Source organism: Scardinius erythrophthalmus, assembly GCF_964197995.2.
Source record: "Scardinius erythrophthalmus genome assembly, chromosome: 6".
In the NCBI taxonomy this organism is placed as follows: Eukaryota; Metazoa; Chordata; class Actinopteri; order Cypriniformes; family Leuciscidae; genus Scardinius; species Scardinius erythrophthalmus.
The window spans coordinates 14,742,074-14,763,261 of NC_138226.1; the positions used below are offsets into that span (position 1 = coordinate 14,742,074).

Here is a 21,188-nt window from a genome sequence, read left to right on the forward strand (position 1 = left end):
TTATATATATATATATATATATATATATATATATATATATATATATATATATATATATATATATATATATATATATATATATATGAAATCAAGTAAAATAAAATATTATTCCATCTTTGTGGGTATAGTGTATAAAATGAAAGCTTTTTCTGGAAATTATAATTTCAATATGAGGACACGTATTTAAGGTTATACCCATGGAGCAGCTAATTGGCTTGACGTCTTTACCCACAGTCCTTTGCTCCACAGGCTGGATATACAGCCCCGCTCACCTTAAAACTCTAACTGTGTCCTTGTCACACCCTTACTTAACCAGACAAATCTTTCATGGTTGCTCATACATGTATGTGAATGTGTTTGTGTGTGTGTCTATGCGCATCCATACTGTCTTTCAACTTATGATCTTGTCTGATTTGTCCTGAAAGGTGACTGACATACATTGGTGTGATGCCAAAGGTTTGTGCGTGTTGTGTAAATGCATCCCATCTCTTGGAGGGCATGAACATGACTTCAGAAAGAAGCTGGCACCATCTGTCTGTGGGACCCATGATGCTATGGCACGGTGGCAGGACGTCCCGAAACGCCATCCACATACACACACAAACAGGGTTAAATGGGCAATACACAGATGTCTGTCAGACTTTGGGTTTCTTAATTGGATAACCTCTAACATTATAAAAACATTGAACATGATGCTCTGAGGACTGAGATGAGATAAAAAAAAAGTCATGAATGAGACTTTAGTCAATGTCCATTAATGTTAATTTTTTATATTAAAGGAAAAGAAAGTACCACGCTACTGCAAAAGTGCCAACTGATAATAGGAGGCACTGGGGCTAGCTGTCACATGTGGTAGTTGTAAATGGAAGTAAATGTTTAAAAACTTACGGAAGTACAATATTGTTTAAAATACATTTTTGAATAACATTAAGAATCGGCAGGCTACATTTGGGACACCGTGTGTGAAAAGCATCGTGAAAGTATTAAAATCTTTTGCAATGTCGACATCTTTCGGATAATGTGAGCAATAAATTCCGGGTTTGGGCGCCATCTGTCGGGTAGTACCAGTAGCGTCTCCGTATCGATCGATGTTTCTGTGTGTGACACATTTGTCTGACACTGTTTTGTTTTTCTGCGATGGCGGCAGATGTGCTGCTAGTATGTTTGGTTTCTATGATTTGTGCAGTCACTGATAACTTATAAATGGAAAAAAAGAAATTCAATATCAATTTGGACGACTCGGCGTTCACAAAGGAAAGAAGTCCGGTGGGTTTTGTTTCCTTAGCAGCTAACGTTACTATGATTGTGTTGGTATGGTGTGTTGTAGTAGCAGAGGTCTTAATAACTGTGAGTATGGAGGTTCAAACCTCACCAAAGTCCATTCATACATGAACTATCACCACTGATATTAAGCCAGGGGACTTAACCTTAAATGCATGTACTGTAAGTTACTAAACAAGCACGATCTAAAGTTACCAACATGATGAGCTACTTTCACACTGCAAGTTTGCACACTGCAAGTTTGGCCATAACAAGGTGTTGATGACTCAATTCATACTGATGCATTGCATCATGTTGCACACTGCAACAGTCTAACTAACATAGAACGTTACCACTATCGATCAGTAAGTGCAACACTCAAGACAGAACTTAAAATAAACTACAACAAGCTGGATTCATACATTTGATCCATATGACAATTCACTAAAAATTACAGTTTTATCATGATTTACTTACCCCCAATGTTTATCCTTTCCAAACCCATATGACATTTTTCCTCAGTGGATCATAAACGTTGGAAGATCCTCTGATTACGGAGGCCCTAAGAGGCCATGCATTATTTTTTTTAAAACGCCCCTCGTTATTTTGACTTAATTTTCTCACTAGAATAGCGAGCGAGAGAGAACACATCAAACATCATTATTTAAGCGCAGTTATGACTGTGCATGTTTTGAATATAAAATCTCCTAAACACACTTTTTGATATTTAAATCAAATTATTTAGATTTTGTGGTGTTTTCCCCATATATCTTATCAACCATGTTCTTGACTGACACTGTTGTCTCCTTAGGAAACAAGTAGACAACAGTAACTTGTGGGAATGAAATGTTTTTTTTTTGTGTGTGTGTGTGTGTGTGTGTGTGTGTGTGTGTGTGTGTGTGTGTGATGGAAATGAGGCCATAACTGTGGGGTCATCTTAATTTTTCAAATATGTATAAAAATAAATTTTCACAGTAATAGTTTTATTTCAATCATTGTTTGGATCATCATAGTACAACATGTTCTACATATCATCATAGTTCTACATTTCTTCAACATTTTTAAAAAAACTTGTTTTATAATGAATGTTTTATAATGAATTTTCATAATCTCACTAGAACAGTCTTTTGACGAGGTTAAGAAAATCTATACATAAAAGGCATTTGAAAAGTAGTGAACATTTATTTTCAAATGCTTTTCATGTGTAGATTTTTATTGTTTTAGCCTTGCCCAACACCTTGTTTTTTAATGACAGTTCTAATGTAACCTTCAAATGACAAAAATAATAAGTTGCAAGAGATGAATAAAACAAAAAATGCTGCAGAAGAATATATGGCACCTTTAAGATTACATTAAGTTATTCAGATGGCAATGTCTCTGAAATGATGCAAGTATCCTGGTTCCTTTTATTCTCACAGGTGGCATCGTTGTTTAAGGCCAAAGATGGTCAAGTAGAGGCCTCAACTGTTCCAGCTCCTGGCCAACCACTGTCCTATGCAGAGTTTGTTGTTCAGAGCAAAAACAGGGGGCTTCAGGGAGCAGCTCATGGATCAGAGAAACAAATATCTGCTGCCCAATGTAGGAACGATGCTGCAGGACAAAGCAGTGTAAACACAGCTGGAAGCGGCTCAGTTAGTACGGCATCCACAGACTCAGGAAAACCCGAGACTGAACAGCAGGGACCAGCAGAGGTACCAACAGAAGATCAGACGAAAGAGGAAGGTCAGAGTTTGGAAAGTCGTATCATTCCTCCTCATCTCTTAGGATCTGGGAACAGTATTATTGTCAGTCCTCGACAGGTCTGTTTAACGTATGTTCATTATCTATCATTTTCCTATCTTTAAAAGGTATGCTCAGAATTCCCCCCCTGATTTAAAAAATATAAAGAATTGTATAGTAATATTGAGAAATACTCTTGTGTGAAGTAGCAGCATATAATAAATCGACTTCATGCTTCCATGTCGATAGGTGTCAGTATTAGTCCCAAGACCATTTGGAAGAAGAAAAGCCATCAAAAATATTAATATTGTGAAATACACAAAAATATTAAGCAGCACGGCTGGTTTTTTTACATTGACAATAATAAGAAATGTTCTTGAGCAGCAAATCAGCATATTAGAATGATTTCTGAAGGATCATGTGACACTGAAGACTGGAGTAATGATGCCGAAAATTCAGCTTTGCCATCAACGGAATAAATTACATTTTAAAATATATTCAAATAGAAAAGAGTTATTTTAAATTGTAATAATTATTTCACAATATTGCTGGGTTTTTTTGTTTTTGTTTTATCAAATAAATGCAGCCTTGGTGAGCAGAAGAGACTTCTTTCAAAAACATGAAAAATCTTACTGACTTTTAAACGGCAGTGTAAATCGAAACTTACTGAATGCACCTTTTACTTGATTTTTAATATACCAAAATTAAATATAGAACATGATTAAGATATGTTTTTAATCTTTATACAGAGAGGCAATCCCATCCTAAAGTTTGTGAGAAATGTTCCTTGGGAGTTTGGAGAAGTGGTGCCAGACTACGTTTTGGGACGTACAACGTGTGCTCTTTTTCTCAGGTTGGTTTGTGGGTATATGAATAGTATCAGTGGGATTATTTCTAATATTACAGTTGCCAATGTTTCTTCTTCAAAATTGGAATCCAAATGTACACATTGAAAAGCTAGAAGCTTCAGCAGGACACCGATGGAGATAAATATGGGAGCAGTGCTGTCACTGTTTTCATTGTACACACTTGAGCCCAAGTGTACACGTCTTGTTGGATTTTAATGCACTCAATCATGGAGGAAAGAAAGTAATAAGTTTATATTTGTTTGATCTCAAAACCTGCACCAGATTTGCATATTTAAAGAGGCCATATTATGCCCTTGATTTTGGGGTCTAACAGAATAGGGGTTCATGTTGGTGTGTTTTTTTTTTTTTTTTTTTTTTTTTTTAAAGGTGCTCTAAGCAATGTCACGCATTTTTTTAGGCCAAAACATTTTTTTTTGTCACATACAGCAAACATCTCCTCACTAGAAGAAAATTCTAGAAGAACATTCTAGAAGAAAATTTCAGATGGCACTTCAACTCTTCATATATACTCTAGTCTAGACTATAATGGAGACGTTTCAGGGAGTTCAGAAACAGTGCTTACTGATCTAGAAAATAGCTCCTTTTTGAGTGGACTTTGTGCTTTGTAACTTTGCAGACCTTAATATTACAGACTAAAGAAAGTTGAAAGTGTAAAAAAGTTTAATAGGTCCTCTTTTAAGTTTATGAAAATGCCACTTTCATAAATGTTGCCAGCTCTGCTCTATCCTTTATTTGCTTAGTTTAATGTTTGTCTAAGACAAAGTACTACTTCAATGTGTGTTTTTTTTTTCTCTGCGTGTGAGATGTGTGGCTTTTGTTATCAAACTAATTACTGAACATCTGTGCAGATCCTTTCGTGCCAAGAAATCTTAAATAATATTTCATAATACTTCATTTCTAATGGCAAATCAAGTGTTAAATTATAGAAACATGGTTTCCAGCAAGTGTATGTGCACTTGAAACTTGTTAAATGGAATCGTCTCACTTAGTCAGGTGTGAAACCACATCATCCTCTACCTCTCTTTGCAAAGAAAATTTGTGAGAATTCAAGGAAGTAAACATGTTGTGGCTGATTGTAATGATTGGTGTGACAATACATTTTAGACAATGTAGAATCAGCTGAGAAATGTTAATTAACAAATGCAATTTGTAATTGGATTTAGAATTTTATGTATATGGCAAGATTATGCTTTTTGTGTTTAATATATGAATCATTGCAGAAGTTTTCAGTCCCTTAACCAGTGGTTTCATTTGACTGAATTACAAATGCCAAATAGAAATTCACTTTTTTAATAGTGTTTATATTAACGAAACATATACCAGTACTATATGGGATTTTTTAGTTTCTCTTTCTCTCTCTCTCATGACCACAGTGTGCGTTACCATAATCTGAACCCAAACTACATCCATGAGCGTCTGAAACAGCTGGGACAGAGTTTCACTCTCAGGGTGTTGCTCGTCCAGGTTGATGTGGTGAGTCTGTCTGTTTCACTCACACTCGCATTTCTTTGTTCTTTTGTTGTGTTATTTAAATCTCTTTCTGAATGAAATACCCAGGGGGCAAAGGGGGTTTAGCAGACATGGGCTGCTGTAAAAGGTTGTCATATAAAAATGAAATCTATGATGTCTGAGGATCACAACCTGTGTGGCCAACCCGGTCAACAAGCTGCTGGAAACTTGTAATTAGGGTCAAAACAATGTTACCTCAAATTCGGCTTTAACTCCCAGAATCACCCAAACATGCTAAAACGGTTTGATTATATTCATGAATCGTGAGCCATATCTTCCTGATACTTTATGCTAGAAACAAACTGAGCACACATTTAGAAAGAGTGGAAGATAAGCTTTCATCTGATGCCTTGATTGTACATGTAATTAGAATGTAAGAGTTAACAATGCCTCTTAATTCATAGGTAGGCAAAAAAAAAAGAAAAAAATATTGAACATTCCATTTGTAATCGGTAGCATTCTTTTCCCTTTGTTGTTGTTAAAATAAACAAATTACCATGTAAAGTTAACTTTTACTGGATGAAATCATATTTTGATTTTTTTTTTTTTTTACTAACCAGACAGTCCTCATGGCCCATAACACATTTAGAGGGAATTCAATGTCAAGCCTATAATAGCCTGTCAATTCAAACAAGATCCAAGAAAGAAGTTTACCATTAACTGGTGTTAATTGTATACTGCTCTGTTTCTGTATGTACAGTATATCGTTTGCATATTTATGCAATATCAATTATTTGTATTGCAATGTCTATTGCTAATATTCTTTCACAAGTGGGATAGCTTTATTTATTCTATTGAAATAAAAAAAAGGGATTTGAGGATTTTGGGTTAGGCTGGTTAGTGTTCAATCCAGGTGTTTGGAGTGTGAGACAAAGGTACTGACAACTAAATGCTGAAAGACTAAAACACACAGGAGTCATGTGTGGAGTAGGTTTAAAAGTATTTACTGATTAAAACTGTTACATTAAGTAGCAATTTGTACCAAAAAAAAACAAAAAACGAAACAGACAAACAGATTACAATTCAGGGTGATAACTAATTTCTGTAATAATGTTTATACAATTTGTTTAGCTGTTTCGGAATCACCGCTGCTGTCGCTGCTCTATTGTTTCAGCATGCTGTGTCCTGCTACATTTGGTTGCCAACCCCTAGCAACGGCATCCTGTGTAGCATGGAGCCGTTCTTCTGACAATCTTTAACCAGAGATGGGCACAAATACATCAAAAAGTATTTAATTAAAATACAAGTAATTTGTAATTTGAAAATACAAAAATATATTTTTTACAGTCTTCTGTAGTGTAAGTGTGGCGTTAGGTACATGTAAGAGTCTAGAATATTGCAATATTATTGTTTAGTGCAGAAGATGTGCTTTTAACGTACATGTTGCCACATACTGTCATAATAAAAGATAATTACGCATATAACACTATATTTGTATTATTTACACAAAAACTAGTTAACGCTGCTGTGAGGGCGTTTCTAATAGCGCGGCTGTGACAAAGTTGACAACTTACTTTCTTCCGACTGCCATTATCTATTTTTTTACTCTTTTTGAAAGTTGTGAAAACACCGTTCACTGTTTCTTTTGCTATTTGAGCAAATTGGAACACAAAAATATATATTTAATGTAGTCTTTCATTCACTGCTATAGAAGTTAACCCAACTATGATGCCTTACTTTTCTGAGAAACCCAGAAATGTGAACAGGGTCAATAGGATGTGTCACATCACGTGATTTACTTGCCAAAAACTGTGATAGGCAATTTGGTAGTCCTATTTGTATTTTATGTCTATGGTCCTAGGGATAGTTCACCCAAAAAGGAAAATTAGCCCATGATTTACTTACCCTGACGTCATCCTAGGTGTATCTTACTTTCTTCTTTCAGAAGAATACAATCAGAGTTATATTAAAAAGTGTCGTGGCTCTTCCAAGCTTTATAATGACAGTAAATGGGTATATTTTTCATCAAAGTGCATCTGTCCATCATAAAAGTGCATCTGTCCATCATAAATGTGCATCTGTCCATCATAAAAGCGTATCTATCCATCATAAAAGTACATCTATCCATCATAAAAGTGCATCTATCCATCATAAAAGTGCATCTGTCCATCATAAAAGTGCGTCTATCCATCATAAAAGTGCATGTGTCAATCATAAAAGTGCGTCTATCCATCATAAAAGTGCATCTGTCCATCATAAAAGTGCATCTATCCATCATAAAAGTGCATCTATCCATCATAAAAGTGCATGTGTCCATCATAAAAGTACGTCTATCCATCATTAAAGTGCATCTATCCATCATAAAAGCATATCTATCATCATAAAAGTGCATCTATCCATCATAAAAGTGCATCTGTCCATCATAAATGTGCATCTGTCCATCATAAAAGCTATCTATCCATCATAAAAGTACATCTATCCATCATAAAAGTGCATCTATCCATCATAAAAGTGCATGTGTCAATCATAAAAGTGCGTCTATCCATCATAAAAGTGCATCTGTCCATCATAAAAGTGCATCTATCCATCATAAAAGTGCATCTATCCATCATAAAAGTGCATGTGTCCATCATAAAAGTACGTCTATCCATCATTAAAGTGCATCCATCCATCATAAAAGCATATCTATCATCATAAAAGTGCATCTATCCATCATAAAAGTGCATCTGTCCATCATAAATGTGCATCTATCCATCATAAAAGTGCGTCTATCCATCATAAAAGTGCGTCTATCCATCATAAAAGTGCATCTGTCCATCATAAAAGTGCATCTGTCCATCATAAAAGTGCATCTGTCCATCATAAAAGTGCATCTGTCCATCATAAAAGTGCATCTATCCATTATAAAAGTGCATCTGTCCATCATAAAAGTGCATCTGTCCATTATAAAAGTGCATCTATCCATGATAAAAGTGCATCTATCCATCATAAAAGTGCATCTGTCCATCATAAAAGTGCATCTGTCCATTATAAAAGTGCATCTATCCATCATAAAAGTGCATCTGTCCATCATAAAAGTGCATCTATCCATTATAAAAGTGCATCTATCCATGATAAAAGTGCATCTATCCATCATAAAAGTGCATCTGTCCATCATAAAAGTGCATCTGTCCATCATAAAAGTGCATCTGTCCATCATAAAGGTGCATCTATCCGTCATAAAAGTGCGTCTATCCATCATAAAAGTGCATCTATCCATCATAAAAGTACATCTGTCCATCATAATAGTGCATCTATCCATCATAAAAGTGCATCTGTCCATCATAAAAGTGCATCTATCCATCATAAAAGTGCATCTGTCCATCATAAAAGTACATCTATGATGGATAGACACACTTTTATGATAGATAGACACTTTTATGATGGATAGACGCACTTTTATGATGGATAGACGCACTTTTATGATGGACACATGCACTTTTATGATGGATAGATGCACTTTTATGATGGATAGATGCACTTTTATGATGGACAGATGCTCTTTTATGATGGATAGATGCACTTTTATGATGGGCAGATGCACTTTTATGATGGATAGATGCACTTTAATGATGGATAGACGTACTTTTATGATGGACACATGCACTTTTATGATGGATAGATGCACTTTTATGATGGATAGATGCACTTTTATGATGGACAGATGCACTTTTATGATGGATAGATGCACTTTTATGATGGATAGACGCACTTTTATGATGGATAGACGCACTTTATCATGGATAGATGCACTTCTGATGGATAGATGCACTTTTATGATGGATAGATGCACTTTTATGATGGATAGATGCTCTTTTATGATGGACAGATGCACTTTTATGATGGATAGATGCACTTTTATGATGGACAGATGCTCTTTTATGATGGATAGATGCACTTTTATGATGGACAGATGCACTTTTATGATGGATAGATGCACTTTAATGATTGGTAGACGTACTTTTATGATGGACACATGCACTTTTATGATGGATAGATGCACTTTTATGATGGATAGATGCTCTTTTATGATGGATAGATGCACTTTTATGATGGATAGATGCACTTTAATGATGGATAGACGTACTTGTATGATGGACACATGCACTTTTATGATGGATAGATGCACTTTTATGATGGATAGACGCACTTTTATGATTGACACATGCACTTTTATGATGGATAGATGCACTTTTATGATGGATAGATGCACTTTTATGATGGACAGATGCACTTTTATGATGGATAGATGCACTTTTATGATGGATAGACGCACTTTTATGATTGACACATGCACTTTTATGATGGATAGATGCACTTTTATGATGGATAGATACGCTTTTATGATGGACAGATGCACTTTTATGATGGACAGATGCACTTTTATGATGGACAGATGCACTTTGATGAAAAATATACCCATTGACTGTCATTATAAAGCTTGGAAGAGCCACGACACTTTTTAATATAACTCTGATTGTATTCTTCTGAAAGAAGAAAGTAAGATACACCTAGGATGACGTCAGGGTAAGTAAATCATGGGCTAATTTTCCTTTTTGGGTGAACTATCCCTAGGACCATAGACATAAAATACAAATAGGACTACCAAATTGCCTATCACAGTTTTTGGCAAGTAAATCACGTGATGTGACACATCCTATTGACCCTGTTCACATTTCTGGGTTTCTCAGAAGTGTAAGGCATCATAGTTGGGTTAACTTCTATAGCAGTGAATGAAAGACTACATTAAATATATATTTTTGTGTTCCAATTTGCTCAAATAGCAAAAGAAACAGTGAACGGTGTTTTCACAACTTTCAAAAAGAGTAAAAAAATAGATAATGGCAGTCGGAAGAAAGTAAGTTGTCAACTTTGTCACAGCCGCGCTATTAGAAACATCCTCACAGCAGCGTTAACTAGTTTTTGTGTAAATAATACAATTATAGTGTTATATGCGTAATTATCTTTTATTATGACAGTATGTGGCAACATGTACGTTAAAAGCACATCTTCTGCACTAAACAATAATATTGCAATATTCTAGACTCTTACATGTACCTAACGCCACACTTACACTACAGAAGACTGTAAAAAATATATTTTTGTATTTTCAAATTACAAATTACTTGTATTTTAATTAAATACTTTTTGATGTATTTGTGCCCATCTCTGGTTAAAGATTGTCAGAAGAACGGCTCCATGCTACACAGGATGCCGTTGCTAGGGGTTGGCAACCAAATGTAGCAGGACACAGCATGCTGAAACAATAGAGCAGCGACAGCAGCGGTGATTCCGAAACAGCTAAACAAATTGTATAAACATTATTACAGAAATTAGTTATCACCCTGAATTGTAATCTGTTTGTCTGTTTCGTCTTTTTTTTTTTGTGTGTGTACAAATTGCTACTTAATGTAACAGTTTTAATCAGTAAATACTTTTAAACCTACTCCACACATGACTCCTGTGTGTTTTAGTCTTTCAGCATTTAGTTGTCAGTACCTTTGTCTCACACTCCAAACACCTGGATTGAACACTAACCAGCCTAACCCAAAATCCTCAAATCCCTTTTTTTATTTCAATAGAATAAATAAAGCTATCCCACTTGTGAAAGAATATTAGAAATAGACATTGCAATACAAATAATTGATATTGCATAAATGTGCAAACGATATACTGTACATACAGAAACAGAGCAGTATACAATTAACACCAGTTAATGGTAAACTTCTTTCTTGGATCTTGTTTGAATTGACAGGCTATTATAGGCTTGACATTGCATTCCCTCTAAATGTGTTATGGGCCATGAGGACTGTCTGGTTAGTAAAAAAAAAAATCAAAATATGATTTCATCCAGTAAAAGTTAACTTTACATGGTAATTTGTTTATTGTAACAACAACAAAGGGAAAAGAATGCTACCGATTACAAATGGAATGTTCAATATTTTTTTCTTTTTTTTTGCCTACCTATGAATTAAGAGGCATTGTTAACTCTTACATTCTAATTACATGTACAATCAAGGCATCAGATGAAAGCTTATCTTCCACTCTTTCTAAATGTGTGCTCAGTTTGTTTCTAGCATAAAGTATCAGGAAGATATGGCTCACTATTCATGAATATAATCAAACCGTTTTAGCATGTTTGGGTGATTCTGGGAGTTAAAGCCGAATTTGAGGTAACATTGTTTTGACCCTAATTACAAGTTTCCAGCAGCTTGTTGACCGGGTTGGCCACACAGATTGTGATCCTCAGACATCATAGATTTCATTTATATATGACAACCTTTTACAGCAGCCCATGTCTGATTTCCTAAAAAACAGGTGTTTTGCCCCCTGGGTAAAATGCTAAATAAATGCTGGCTTAGTGCCTGTTTTTGAAGTTTTAAGCAGCTTTAATTCAGTTAGAGACTGCTGATGTTCATGTCCCATTTCTGTGTTCCTCATTTATCAGAAAGACCCTCACCATGCACTGACAGAGCTTGCTCGAATATGCATCATGGCTGACTGTACCCTCATATTGGCCTGGAGGTAAGGGGGATAGTTCTAAATAATCAAGCTGGAGGGGAATTTCCTGAGTGGCTTGTGTAAATATGGGCTGTTAAAGTTCCTGCTAGTTTTTAGCGCTTTAATTTAGTTCCTTTAACTAAACACACCTGTTTGTATGTGTAAGTCCTGAAGAAGCAGGTCGGTACCTTGAGACATTTAAATCCTACGAGAAGAAACCTGCGGATCTTCTGAAAGAACAAGTGGAGAAAAATTACCTGTCCCAGGTTAGAGCCCAAAAATCTATTTATACATCTGAAATGATCATGTATGGTTTCATTTAATCAAACACTGATGGCATCATTTCTATAAAACGCACTTTCTTTTTATTTGACAGGTTACAGATTGTTTAACCACTGTAAAGTCTGTCAATAAGACAGATGCCATGACTCTGCTGTCCACTTTTTCTGTAAGGAATACTTTTCCTTTAGATGTTGCACATCTTATTATTACTTACACTACCATTCAAAAGATTATTTTTCTTAAATAAATTATTAGTTCTATTTAGCAAGGATGCATAAAATTGATTTCAAATAAATACTATTAAGAATTATTAAATACAAATATTAAGCTGCACAACTATTTTTAGCATTGATAATAATAAGAAATGTTTCTTGAGCAGCAAATCAGCATATTATAATGATTTCTGAAGGATCATGTGACACTAAAGAGATTTCTTTCAAGAACATTAAAAAACTTTACAGACCTCTTTTGGATGGTAGCGTACATAAAAAAAACTTGAAATACTTTTATGTTCTTATATTGATGGTATTTTATCTCTTCAGTCTTTGGAGGGCATCATTAAGGCTTCTAAGGAGGAACTAGTTTTGTGCCCAGGACTCGGTCCACAGAAGGTGTGTAGGGACACTTTGATATCATATTTTGAACTGTTGTCTTTATTTGTAACATAGCATGGTACTTTGATGGAATTTTTTTAACAATAAGAGCATTTGACTCTTTTAACCAATCCAAGGGTATGTGTCTTAATCACTATCCTGATTGTTGTTCATTTAGGCAAGAAGGCTTTATGATGTACTGCACCAACCCTTCATAAAGACCAAGAAGAAGGAAAGCGGATAAATCAGAGCTGCAATTTACAAAATCTCTGTGTCTTAGAGTCTTTGGTCTATGATGATATGTGGCCTTCAAGTGGGGCATAAACAGCCTCTTAAATTTTTATCACTGGTGTTTATGAAAGTTCAATAAATATCAATAATATTTAAGAGTAATTGTGTATTATGTTGATATTTTAGAGTGGGGGGTGAGGTTCTATTATAACCCCATGATTCGTATTGCGACTAGAGAAAAACCTGTAGAAATCAGTCATATAAGAAAAAATGGATGGAAACTTGTGGTCACACTCAAATAAGAATAGAAATAGGAATTAGGGCAAACTGACTGTGTTTGTGGCAGTTTGTGGGCCAAAAGTTGATGGCCATCACATATGCCACAATGTCATCATACCAGCCTTTCCTGTCAAATCACAACTAAGCTAGTGGGAGGTTTTATACTACACAGTGATGAATTGGAATCTTCTTAAAGCTCTTTTGCATTCATTTAATGTGAATGTGATATTTTTTCGCATAATCCTTAAAGGGAAGTCCACCCAAAAATGTTCTGTCATCATTTACTCACCCTCATGCTGTTCCAGACCTGTATGACTTTCTTCTGTGAAACATGAAATAACATACTTTGAAAAAACAACAACAACAAAAACAGTGTTTTTTGTCCATATAATAGAAGTCAGTGTTCACCAAAACTGCTTGGTTATTAACATTCTTTGTGTTCTACAGAAGAATGTAAAGTAATACAGGTCAGGAACAACATGATGGTGAATAAATGTCATAATTTATGAACCAATGAATGAAACAAAATGAACCTTCATTTTTCAGTGAACTGCACCCACTGTGCTATTAATATAAGCATGTCAGAACTTTCCCCTACACCTTTCCGTTGTATACTTTCATATGCAACAGAGAATATAGGTCAGACAGTATAAAGGCAACACTGAGAGTCAAACGCCTTTCATATTCCATTCCTGTATCACCACATTTATACAGCATGCTGCTCAGTGTCGGTCTCCTGCTTTCTGTCCTCTCTCTGTCTGGTAAGACATTCACCTCTTCAAGTAGATTGTTTTGGGTTGGAATATTTTAATGAGATCCCATTTGGTTTTTTAGACTATGTACATATCCACATTTTTGTACCAATGGCTTTCAAACAGTTTAAATCATTGTGATATATTAGGAGAAATACATCAATAATAATAATAAGCTCATTACCATTTTTCTTGTGTTTTTTTGTCATATTTTCAAGTTAAACTAAGTTTAAGTAAACTCTAGTTCCCATGATATGCTCTATCACAGGAGGGTTAGAGAGTGGTATCGTAGGAGGCAGAGAGGTTAAACCTCATTCCAGACCATACATGGCATCTATCCAGTATAAAAGACAACATATGTGTGGAGGGATGCTGATTAAGGATGATTATGTGCTGACATCAGCCCACTGTTTGGAGTAAGTATGCATCCATATATCCTTAATAAACTGGTTAATATGTAGTATTCAGAAACAGTTGATTATTAAACTGATTTTAAAAAGTTAGGTATTTTAGCCTTTATTTTGTTTGTAACGATGTTCTGACATGATGCTTTAAAATAACCTCAACATTAAATATTTTCACAGAGTTGAAAACCCCTACTACTTAGAAGTTGTTCTGGGAGCTCACAATATCAGACAGAACGAGAACAGCCAGCAGATATTCCAAATAGAGAAGCACATCCAACATCACAATTATATAAAAAATAACTTCACCTATGATATTATGTTACTAAAGGTATTCATGCTGCTCAGATTGTGCTTGTGCTCAGATTGTGCAATTTTTGTATTCTGGTATTCTCTGATTGATATGTTACAGTTGAGGGCCAAAGCTGTGCGGAATAAGTTTGTGGATGTTATCCATCTACCTAAGAACATTGAAAATGTTCCCGCCCGTGTGGAATGCTCCATTGCTGGCTGGGGTATGAAAGAACCCAGAGGAGAAGCATCAAGGGTTCTGCGGGAAGTAAACCTCAAATTGCAGTTCAGCTTTGAATGTAAAAACAAGTGGAAGGACTATTTCAACTCTGAGAAAATGATCTGTAGTATCTCCGATGGGAAAAGGGCTTTCTGTCAGGTACTGAAATGTCACTTACTGTAGATGATTAACAAAAAATACTGGCAGAATACATTTAATCCTTTCATCTGTTTCTTTCTAGGGTGATTCTGGCAGTCCTCTTTTTTGTGACTCTAAACTTCAAGGGATGGCTGCATACACATATCGTGGTAACTGTATATCCAAGGAGTATCCTGAGGTCTACATGAAAATATCTGCCTTCCTTCCGTGGATTAGGAAGAACATTAAGTGATTGAAACAGCATCGAATTTTTGGCTACTCCCTGCTGCCATTTCAAGTTTTGTTTTATTTTTGAACTTCATAATTTTTTTTTTATAATAATAATAATAATATATATATATATATATATATATATATATATATATATATATATATATATATATATATATATATATATACTAATAAACAAACTTTATTTGTCTGTATTGCCTCCTTGGTTGTTTTCAGGGAGGATCTGGGTCCACTTAGATACTCTCTGTGATTTCCAGTAGCTTGCATACAGAAGTACACAACTTCCTTACTTGAGTGAAAGTACAGATACTACTAGTCAAATATTACTCGGTTACAAGTAAAAGTTGTAAAGACCGATTTTTACTTAAGTAAAAGTACAGAAGTACTTGTTTTTAAAAGTACTTAAAGGTCCCATGACATGAAATTTTCACTTTCTGAGGTTTTTTAACATTAATATGAGTTCCCCTAGCCTGTATATGGTCCCCAAGTTTCTAGAAATTTTAATCGGTGTAAATCGAGCTTTTGATATCTTTCTCTGCCTTTGAGAAAATGGACGCTCAATCGCGCTGATCTTGAATCTCCTCCTTGTGACGTTATAAGGAGGAATGTTACCTCCCCTGTCTCTGCTTTGCCCGCCCAGAGAATATTTTCCGCCCATGAGAAAATGAGCTAGGAAGTAGGAACGCGCGTGCGCGATTTTAGTTTGTCCACGAGAGATATAATGGCTTTTGAGCGAGCGAAGCATAATAATTGCTCAATAATTGGATCTACAAATGAACACCGAGGGGTTCATACAGAGCTGGGCTTGCTGAACGTCTGAAACTAAAGTCTGGATCAGTACCAACTCTCTTTGGCTCAGCTAACGTTACACAACTCGGACAAGTAAGTCAACTAATGGTACAAGTTGTTGCTTTACTGTTTATGGTTACCTAGCTTGTTACACGTATAATGTGGCTGTAACATTAGCTATGCAGTTACTTGCACTAATGTAAAGGTAGACAGCATCAAGTATGTGTGTGAATACACACACTGTAACGCGAGTGTTGTACACTTCTTTGTTATTTGGATAGCGTTTTCCTGTTGGTTATACGGCGTGCGCGATATCCGCATTTCAAGATCGCAGAGCTTGATGTAATTGTAATAAGATAAATTACAGACGTTACAGATCTCCCGTGAAAAGGCTGTTAGGTTAGCGTTAGCTACATGATAATAACTAAACCATCCGAATAAAGTACCGTATCCAGACATAATATTTTAAACTAACCATTCGGAAACGTCCTGCTGGAGCTGCTGAGTTGCAACTTCTTCATCCGTTGCTTCTCCATCTGGATCAGATTCTGGGTCAAACTGAAATGCTTGAACCGGCTTGAACGATTGCGTGTCTCCGTGCCATTGCAATATATCCAATGTAAACATGCATGGTCTACCGTTGCCGCAGATGGTCAAGGCCACACCCACCCTCCACCTTGCGCCGCCTTTCTCCTCCTCATTATCATTTAAAGCTACAGACACCGAAACGGCCCGTCTGAAGGAAGCTCATTCTGGGACTGGCTTATAGTGGCTATAATTCTGCACTGAGACTGAATTTTTAGAAAGAGATTTCAGATACAGTACTAGGGACCACTAAGGCCTATATTAAAGCCTACAAAAAGTAGCATGTCATGGGACCTTTAAGTATCTAAAGTAAATGTCAATGCATTGTTTTATTGTTGTTGCATTGTTGTGTGTAATACTTACAGTACCTTATGTCTCTGAATCTATGCCTGCCTACCCTCAAATCAATATCAAATTTATTTCTAGAACACAGTTGTTGGATTGAATGTGAAGTGCACTCAATAATGTCCACAATGGTTTCGGACACCCAAATGGCTGTGCCCTCAAATAGTGCCCTATTTAAAGTTTTTTGGCTTTTAGTATGAATATATCTTAGCCTTGCCATTATCTATAAGCTAGTGTGTTCCAAAACAATGACAAAATTTGCATTTAGAAGACCAAACCCAGCTTGAAAATGAAAATCAGGCTGATGTCAGATTGATGTTCAAGGATAACTGTCGCCAAAATGCAACCTAGGGTCTTTTTGTTAATCTACCCGAGGCAAACTTTCGTTTAAAAGCATAATTAGGATGGAAACGCCACTTTTAAGATTGACCGTATTTTTGATTTTGGTCAAATTGCCTTTAGTACAGATACTCAAAATGTGTACTTAAGTACAGTACTCAAGTAAATGTACTTTGTTACTGTCCACCTCTGCTTGCATACTGTATGAATAAAGTAAAAATAATCTTATCAAGCAGATAAAATCAGCTGTAGAAATTTGGTTCATATGAAGCTACAGAACATTGTTCATTGTTGATGTTGAAAGACATTATACATTTATTGATTGGTCCTTCTAGGGTCATAGTGCTAGAGACTAGGCCAGAGACCATACTATAGGCACCATTATATATTTTATAAGATGTTATGAAATTAAAATGTCCATAAAATTGATGTGAAGTACAAATGCCATTAGAAGGCCAGCAACAACCTTCAAAATAGGATTTATAATTAGAAATAACCCACTTTGTGTATGTTACAAACATGCTCTCTATTAAAAAGAGAATTTAAAATTTCTTTTTGACCTGCCAGTAACTTTTCGATGTCTTTTTATTTCTTTTACTTTTTATTGTATTTCATTTCTAATAACAGTACACTTAATTGAGTAGACTATTTTATTACTCTGTAACTCAAATGTAATGATTCCTGAGTTATGGTTGCTTGCTATTTTGTATACACATTTTGTGGTTTGAGGTAAGAGGGGGAGGAGATACAACTAGTGAGGCTAATGAGTGGGTCTGAGTATATTATTGATAGCATATGCACACTAATGCTTTAACGCAGGCTGTTGCTGTTGCAGTTGCAGTTGCACCATGGTTCTATACGCTTTTCTTCTTCTCCTTGGTATCTCTGTGGCTGGTAAGATATTATTCATTCTTTTCTTCCTGAATTCACATTGTGCATCCTTTTACAAGAGCATAACATCTGAAAACTCAAACATTTTGAAAAATATAAATGAAAATAAAAAATATATTCAAATCATTTCAAATATAAATGAAAATAAAATAATATACTTAGAATGCAAATTGTAAAAAGTATGTACATTCAATACCTCCTTAAATAGTCTGGTAATGGTGTGTTACTACTGTTTTTGTCACAGGTGGGATGGAGAGTGGTATTATTGGTGGAAAAGAGGTTAAGCCTCATTCCAGACCATACATGGCATCTATTCAGCTTGAAAATAAACAGAAATGTGGAGGGATGCTGATCAAAGAGGATTATGTACTGACAACGGCCCACTGTTTGAAGTATGCTAGTATGCGTGTGAAGGATTATTTATGATGCTTTTCATAAAGTTATAGCCTAAAGACTTTTTAGTTTATTTATCTGTAATTTTGCGTTTTAGTTATTTAAACGCTTCAAGGTATACACTGTTTTTACATTTTTCCTGCAGTCGCAGTGCCTTCTCTAGTCGGGACCACTTTGAGGTTGTTCTGGGAGCTCACAACATAGAGAAGGACGAGAACGACACCCAGCAGAGAATCCAAGTGAAAAAATACATCCGACATCCTAAGTTTCAACCTGATAATACTGCGAAGGACTACAGCTATGATATCATGTTACTAAAGGTATTTTCACCGTCACTCACTGTGACTCTATATTAATGCGCTTTGCTTGCTCTCTTTAAATTATTTTCTGTTATTTGTAGCTGAAGAAAAAAGCCAAGCTGAATAAATATGTGAAAGTTATGCCTCTTCCTAAGAAAAATGGAAAAACACCAGCTAATGTTAAATGCTCAATTGCTGGTTGGGGGTCAAAAACCCCAAAAGCAGTAGAGGGATCAAATGTGTTGCGGGAAGTCACTCTTACACTGCAGGAGAACTCAGAATGTGAAGAAATCTGGAAGAACAACTTCAACTCTGAGAGAATGATCTGTAGTGTTTCAGATGGGAAACATGGTTTTTGTAAGGTATTATTATATTATGTTTTATATTATATTATATTATATTATATTATATTATATTATATTATATTATATTATATTATATTATATTATATTATATTATATTATATTATATTAATGTTTTCCCTCTGTCCTTCTTCTTCATTAGGGTGATTCAGGTAGTCCTCTTATCTGCAATACCAAACCACAAGGAATTGCTTCATATACCGATGATGGCAACTGTGTAAAAGAATCAGTTCCTCAAGTTTATGTAAAAATCTCCCACTTCCTCCCCTGGATTAAAAAGAAGATTGGTTAAAAAGTCTGCATATCTCTGCTAATTACCTGTTTCTGCTGCAACTGTCAAAACCCCATATGTTCAGCCAATTTGAGATTATTAATAAGGTGATAACACTTGATTTCTGATGTGAAGTATTTATTCATTGACCATAAAACCCCTTAAAATAAACTGCAATATTCATTAAGTCATCCGTTTAGATCACCAGATGTAGGAGATGACAAAGAGAAGCTTATTTTAGTGGGATAAACAGAACAAACATTCATTCATCAATAACAGTTAGTTATAATTTAAATATATTGTTATAAAGACAGTCAGTTCAACAATGAAAAGAAGCCTGATTGCAGTATTGTGTACTTCACACTTTTACAGCCTTTGCTTAAAGTGCTTTTAAATGGGCAGAACAAAATAAAGTACATTGCTTTCACTTAATAAAAACATAAAATAAAAAATGATGTTCTTGCCTTTTAATTTATTTAAATCTTGTCTCGGTTATTTGTGTCCTGCCGTTCTAACTATAATATGACTCCTTGTCTACTGGTTGTACCAACAGCACTTAAAACTGCTGTCACTACTGTATTAAAAAAAGCAAAACTGATTTAAACAATTTTTGCAACTTTCCTCCAGAGGGTGTTGTTACGTCTCAAATACACAATCATTTAATGGTTAATAATTTGTTCGAGCACCTTCTATCTGGGTTTAGGAAAATGCATAGCGCTGAAACAGCCTTGGTTAAAGTTGTCAATGACTTATTATCATATGCTCCAAAACAGTGGATTTCTCTCCCAGCTGACATCAGGGAAGCAAAATCATTACATATTTTTAAAACTTGTCTTAAAAAAAAAATTATTTTAGAAGTGCTTTTACTTGATTTGTTTTTCTATTGTGTTGTTTTTGGTTATCTGCCTTTTATTATATTTACAGTGTAATGTTATTTTATTGTTGTGTTTGACTTTTTGTAAAGCTTTCATATAAAGTGCCATGAGAAAGTAACTTTTAAAGGGGCTATATAAAATAAATGTATTATTATTTCATTTATAATTACTTGTGTGGGGTTTAGTGTGCAAGTGTGTGATTGTTTCATACTTTTTAAATGAGTCTGTTCCTGCTAAAACCAGGTTTTGCTCTTGTGATTGCATACCTCTTTGCTCTGAGTAGCGTAAAAAGTCCCCCTGAAGCCCCTTTGAAGTGTGTGGTGAGGTTAGGAGGTGTGTTTGAGCCAGAGTTTCGAATATTCTAGTTAGGTGTTAATATGTCTACCACTGTCTCTAAGGAAATGTATTTTTTACATGTTGTTCTGTCTTATTTGAAAGTGTATCCGGTCACTCACAACCAACTACTCTTAAATACTTAAGATAAAGCTGATTCAACTATTTTAAAAACACGTTCAAATCCTAGTTGGGCAATGAATGGGGGTCTAACATCTATTTATTTATATTGCAGATGAATATCCATGTATCCATACAGTATACAAGTTTATACTGTAGGTTATCACTGATTCATGCTTCCTTGTCTGATAGTTGACTGAATTACACCAAAGCATTTTGGTGTTTATAAATGTTTAAGATTTAAGAAAATTACATGAACTACATTATTGTTCAAACAGGAAAATGTCAGCTAATGTGAACATGTTGC

At 35.1% G+C, this 21,188-nt stretch overlaps 2 protein-coding genes across 2 annotated transcripts; both read left to right on the top strand.

Moving 5' to 3' along the window:
- Positions 1-1,056: 1,056 nt before the first annotated feature.
- ercc1 (excision repair cross-complementation group 1) lies at positions 1,057-14,161 on the top strand. Its single transcript, XM_081367839.1, has 9 exons — positions 1,057-1,266; positions 2,679-3,059; positions 3,729-3,832; positions 5,222-5,321; positions 11,785-11,861; positions 12,004-12,103; positions 12,214-12,285; positions 12,662-12,730; positions 12,891-14,161. The coding sequence occupies exons 1-9, from the start codon at positions 1,204-1,206 to the stop codon at positions 12,954-12,956; spliced, it is 1,032 nt and encodes a 343-aa protein (XP_081223965.1). The 5' UTR covers positions 1,057-1,203; the 3' UTR covers positions 12,957-14,161.
- On the top strand, positions 13,890-19,983 carry LOC308692866 (uncharacterized protein). Its single transcript, XM_081369300.1, has 9 exons — positions 13,890-13,983; positions 14,243-14,390; positions 14,559-15,048; positions 15,131-15,276; positions 18,149-18,231; positions 18,473-18,620; positions 18,767-18,941; positions 19,022-19,282; positions 19,425-19,983. Exons 1-9 carry the CDS (start codon positions 13,938-13,940, stop codon positions 19,572-19,574), a joined length of 1,647 nt encoding a protein of 548 aa, XP_081225426.1. The 5' UTR covers positions 13,890-13,937; the 3' UTR covers positions 19,575-19,983.
- The last annotated feature ends 1,205 nt before the right edge of the window (positions 19,984-21,188 follow it).

Coding starts and splice junctions, on each gene's coding strand:
- ercc1 (XM_081367839.1), top strand. CDS start 1,204: ATGGAAAAAAAGAAATTCAATATCAATTTGGACGACTCGGCGTTCACA. Junction 1,267..2,678: donor TCACAAAGGAAAGAAGTCCG/GTGGGTTTTGTT, acceptor TTATTCTCACAG/GTGGCATCGTTGTTTAAGGC. Junction 3,060..3,728: donor TTATTGTCAGTCCTCGACAG/GTCTGTTTAACG, acceptor ATCTTTATACAG/AGAGGCAATCCCATCCTAAA.
- LOC308692866 (XM_081369300.1), top strand. CDS start 13,938: ATGCTGCTCAGTGTCGGTCTCCTGCTTTCTGTCCTCTCTCTGTCTG. Junction 14,391..14,558: donor ACATCAGCCCACTGTTTGGA/GTAAGTATGCAT, acceptor ATATTTTCACAG/AGTTGAAAACCCCTACTACT. Junction 18,942..19,021: donor ATGATATCATGTTACTAAAG/GTATTTTCACCG, acceptor TGTTATTTGTAG/CTGAAGAAAAAAGCCAAGCT.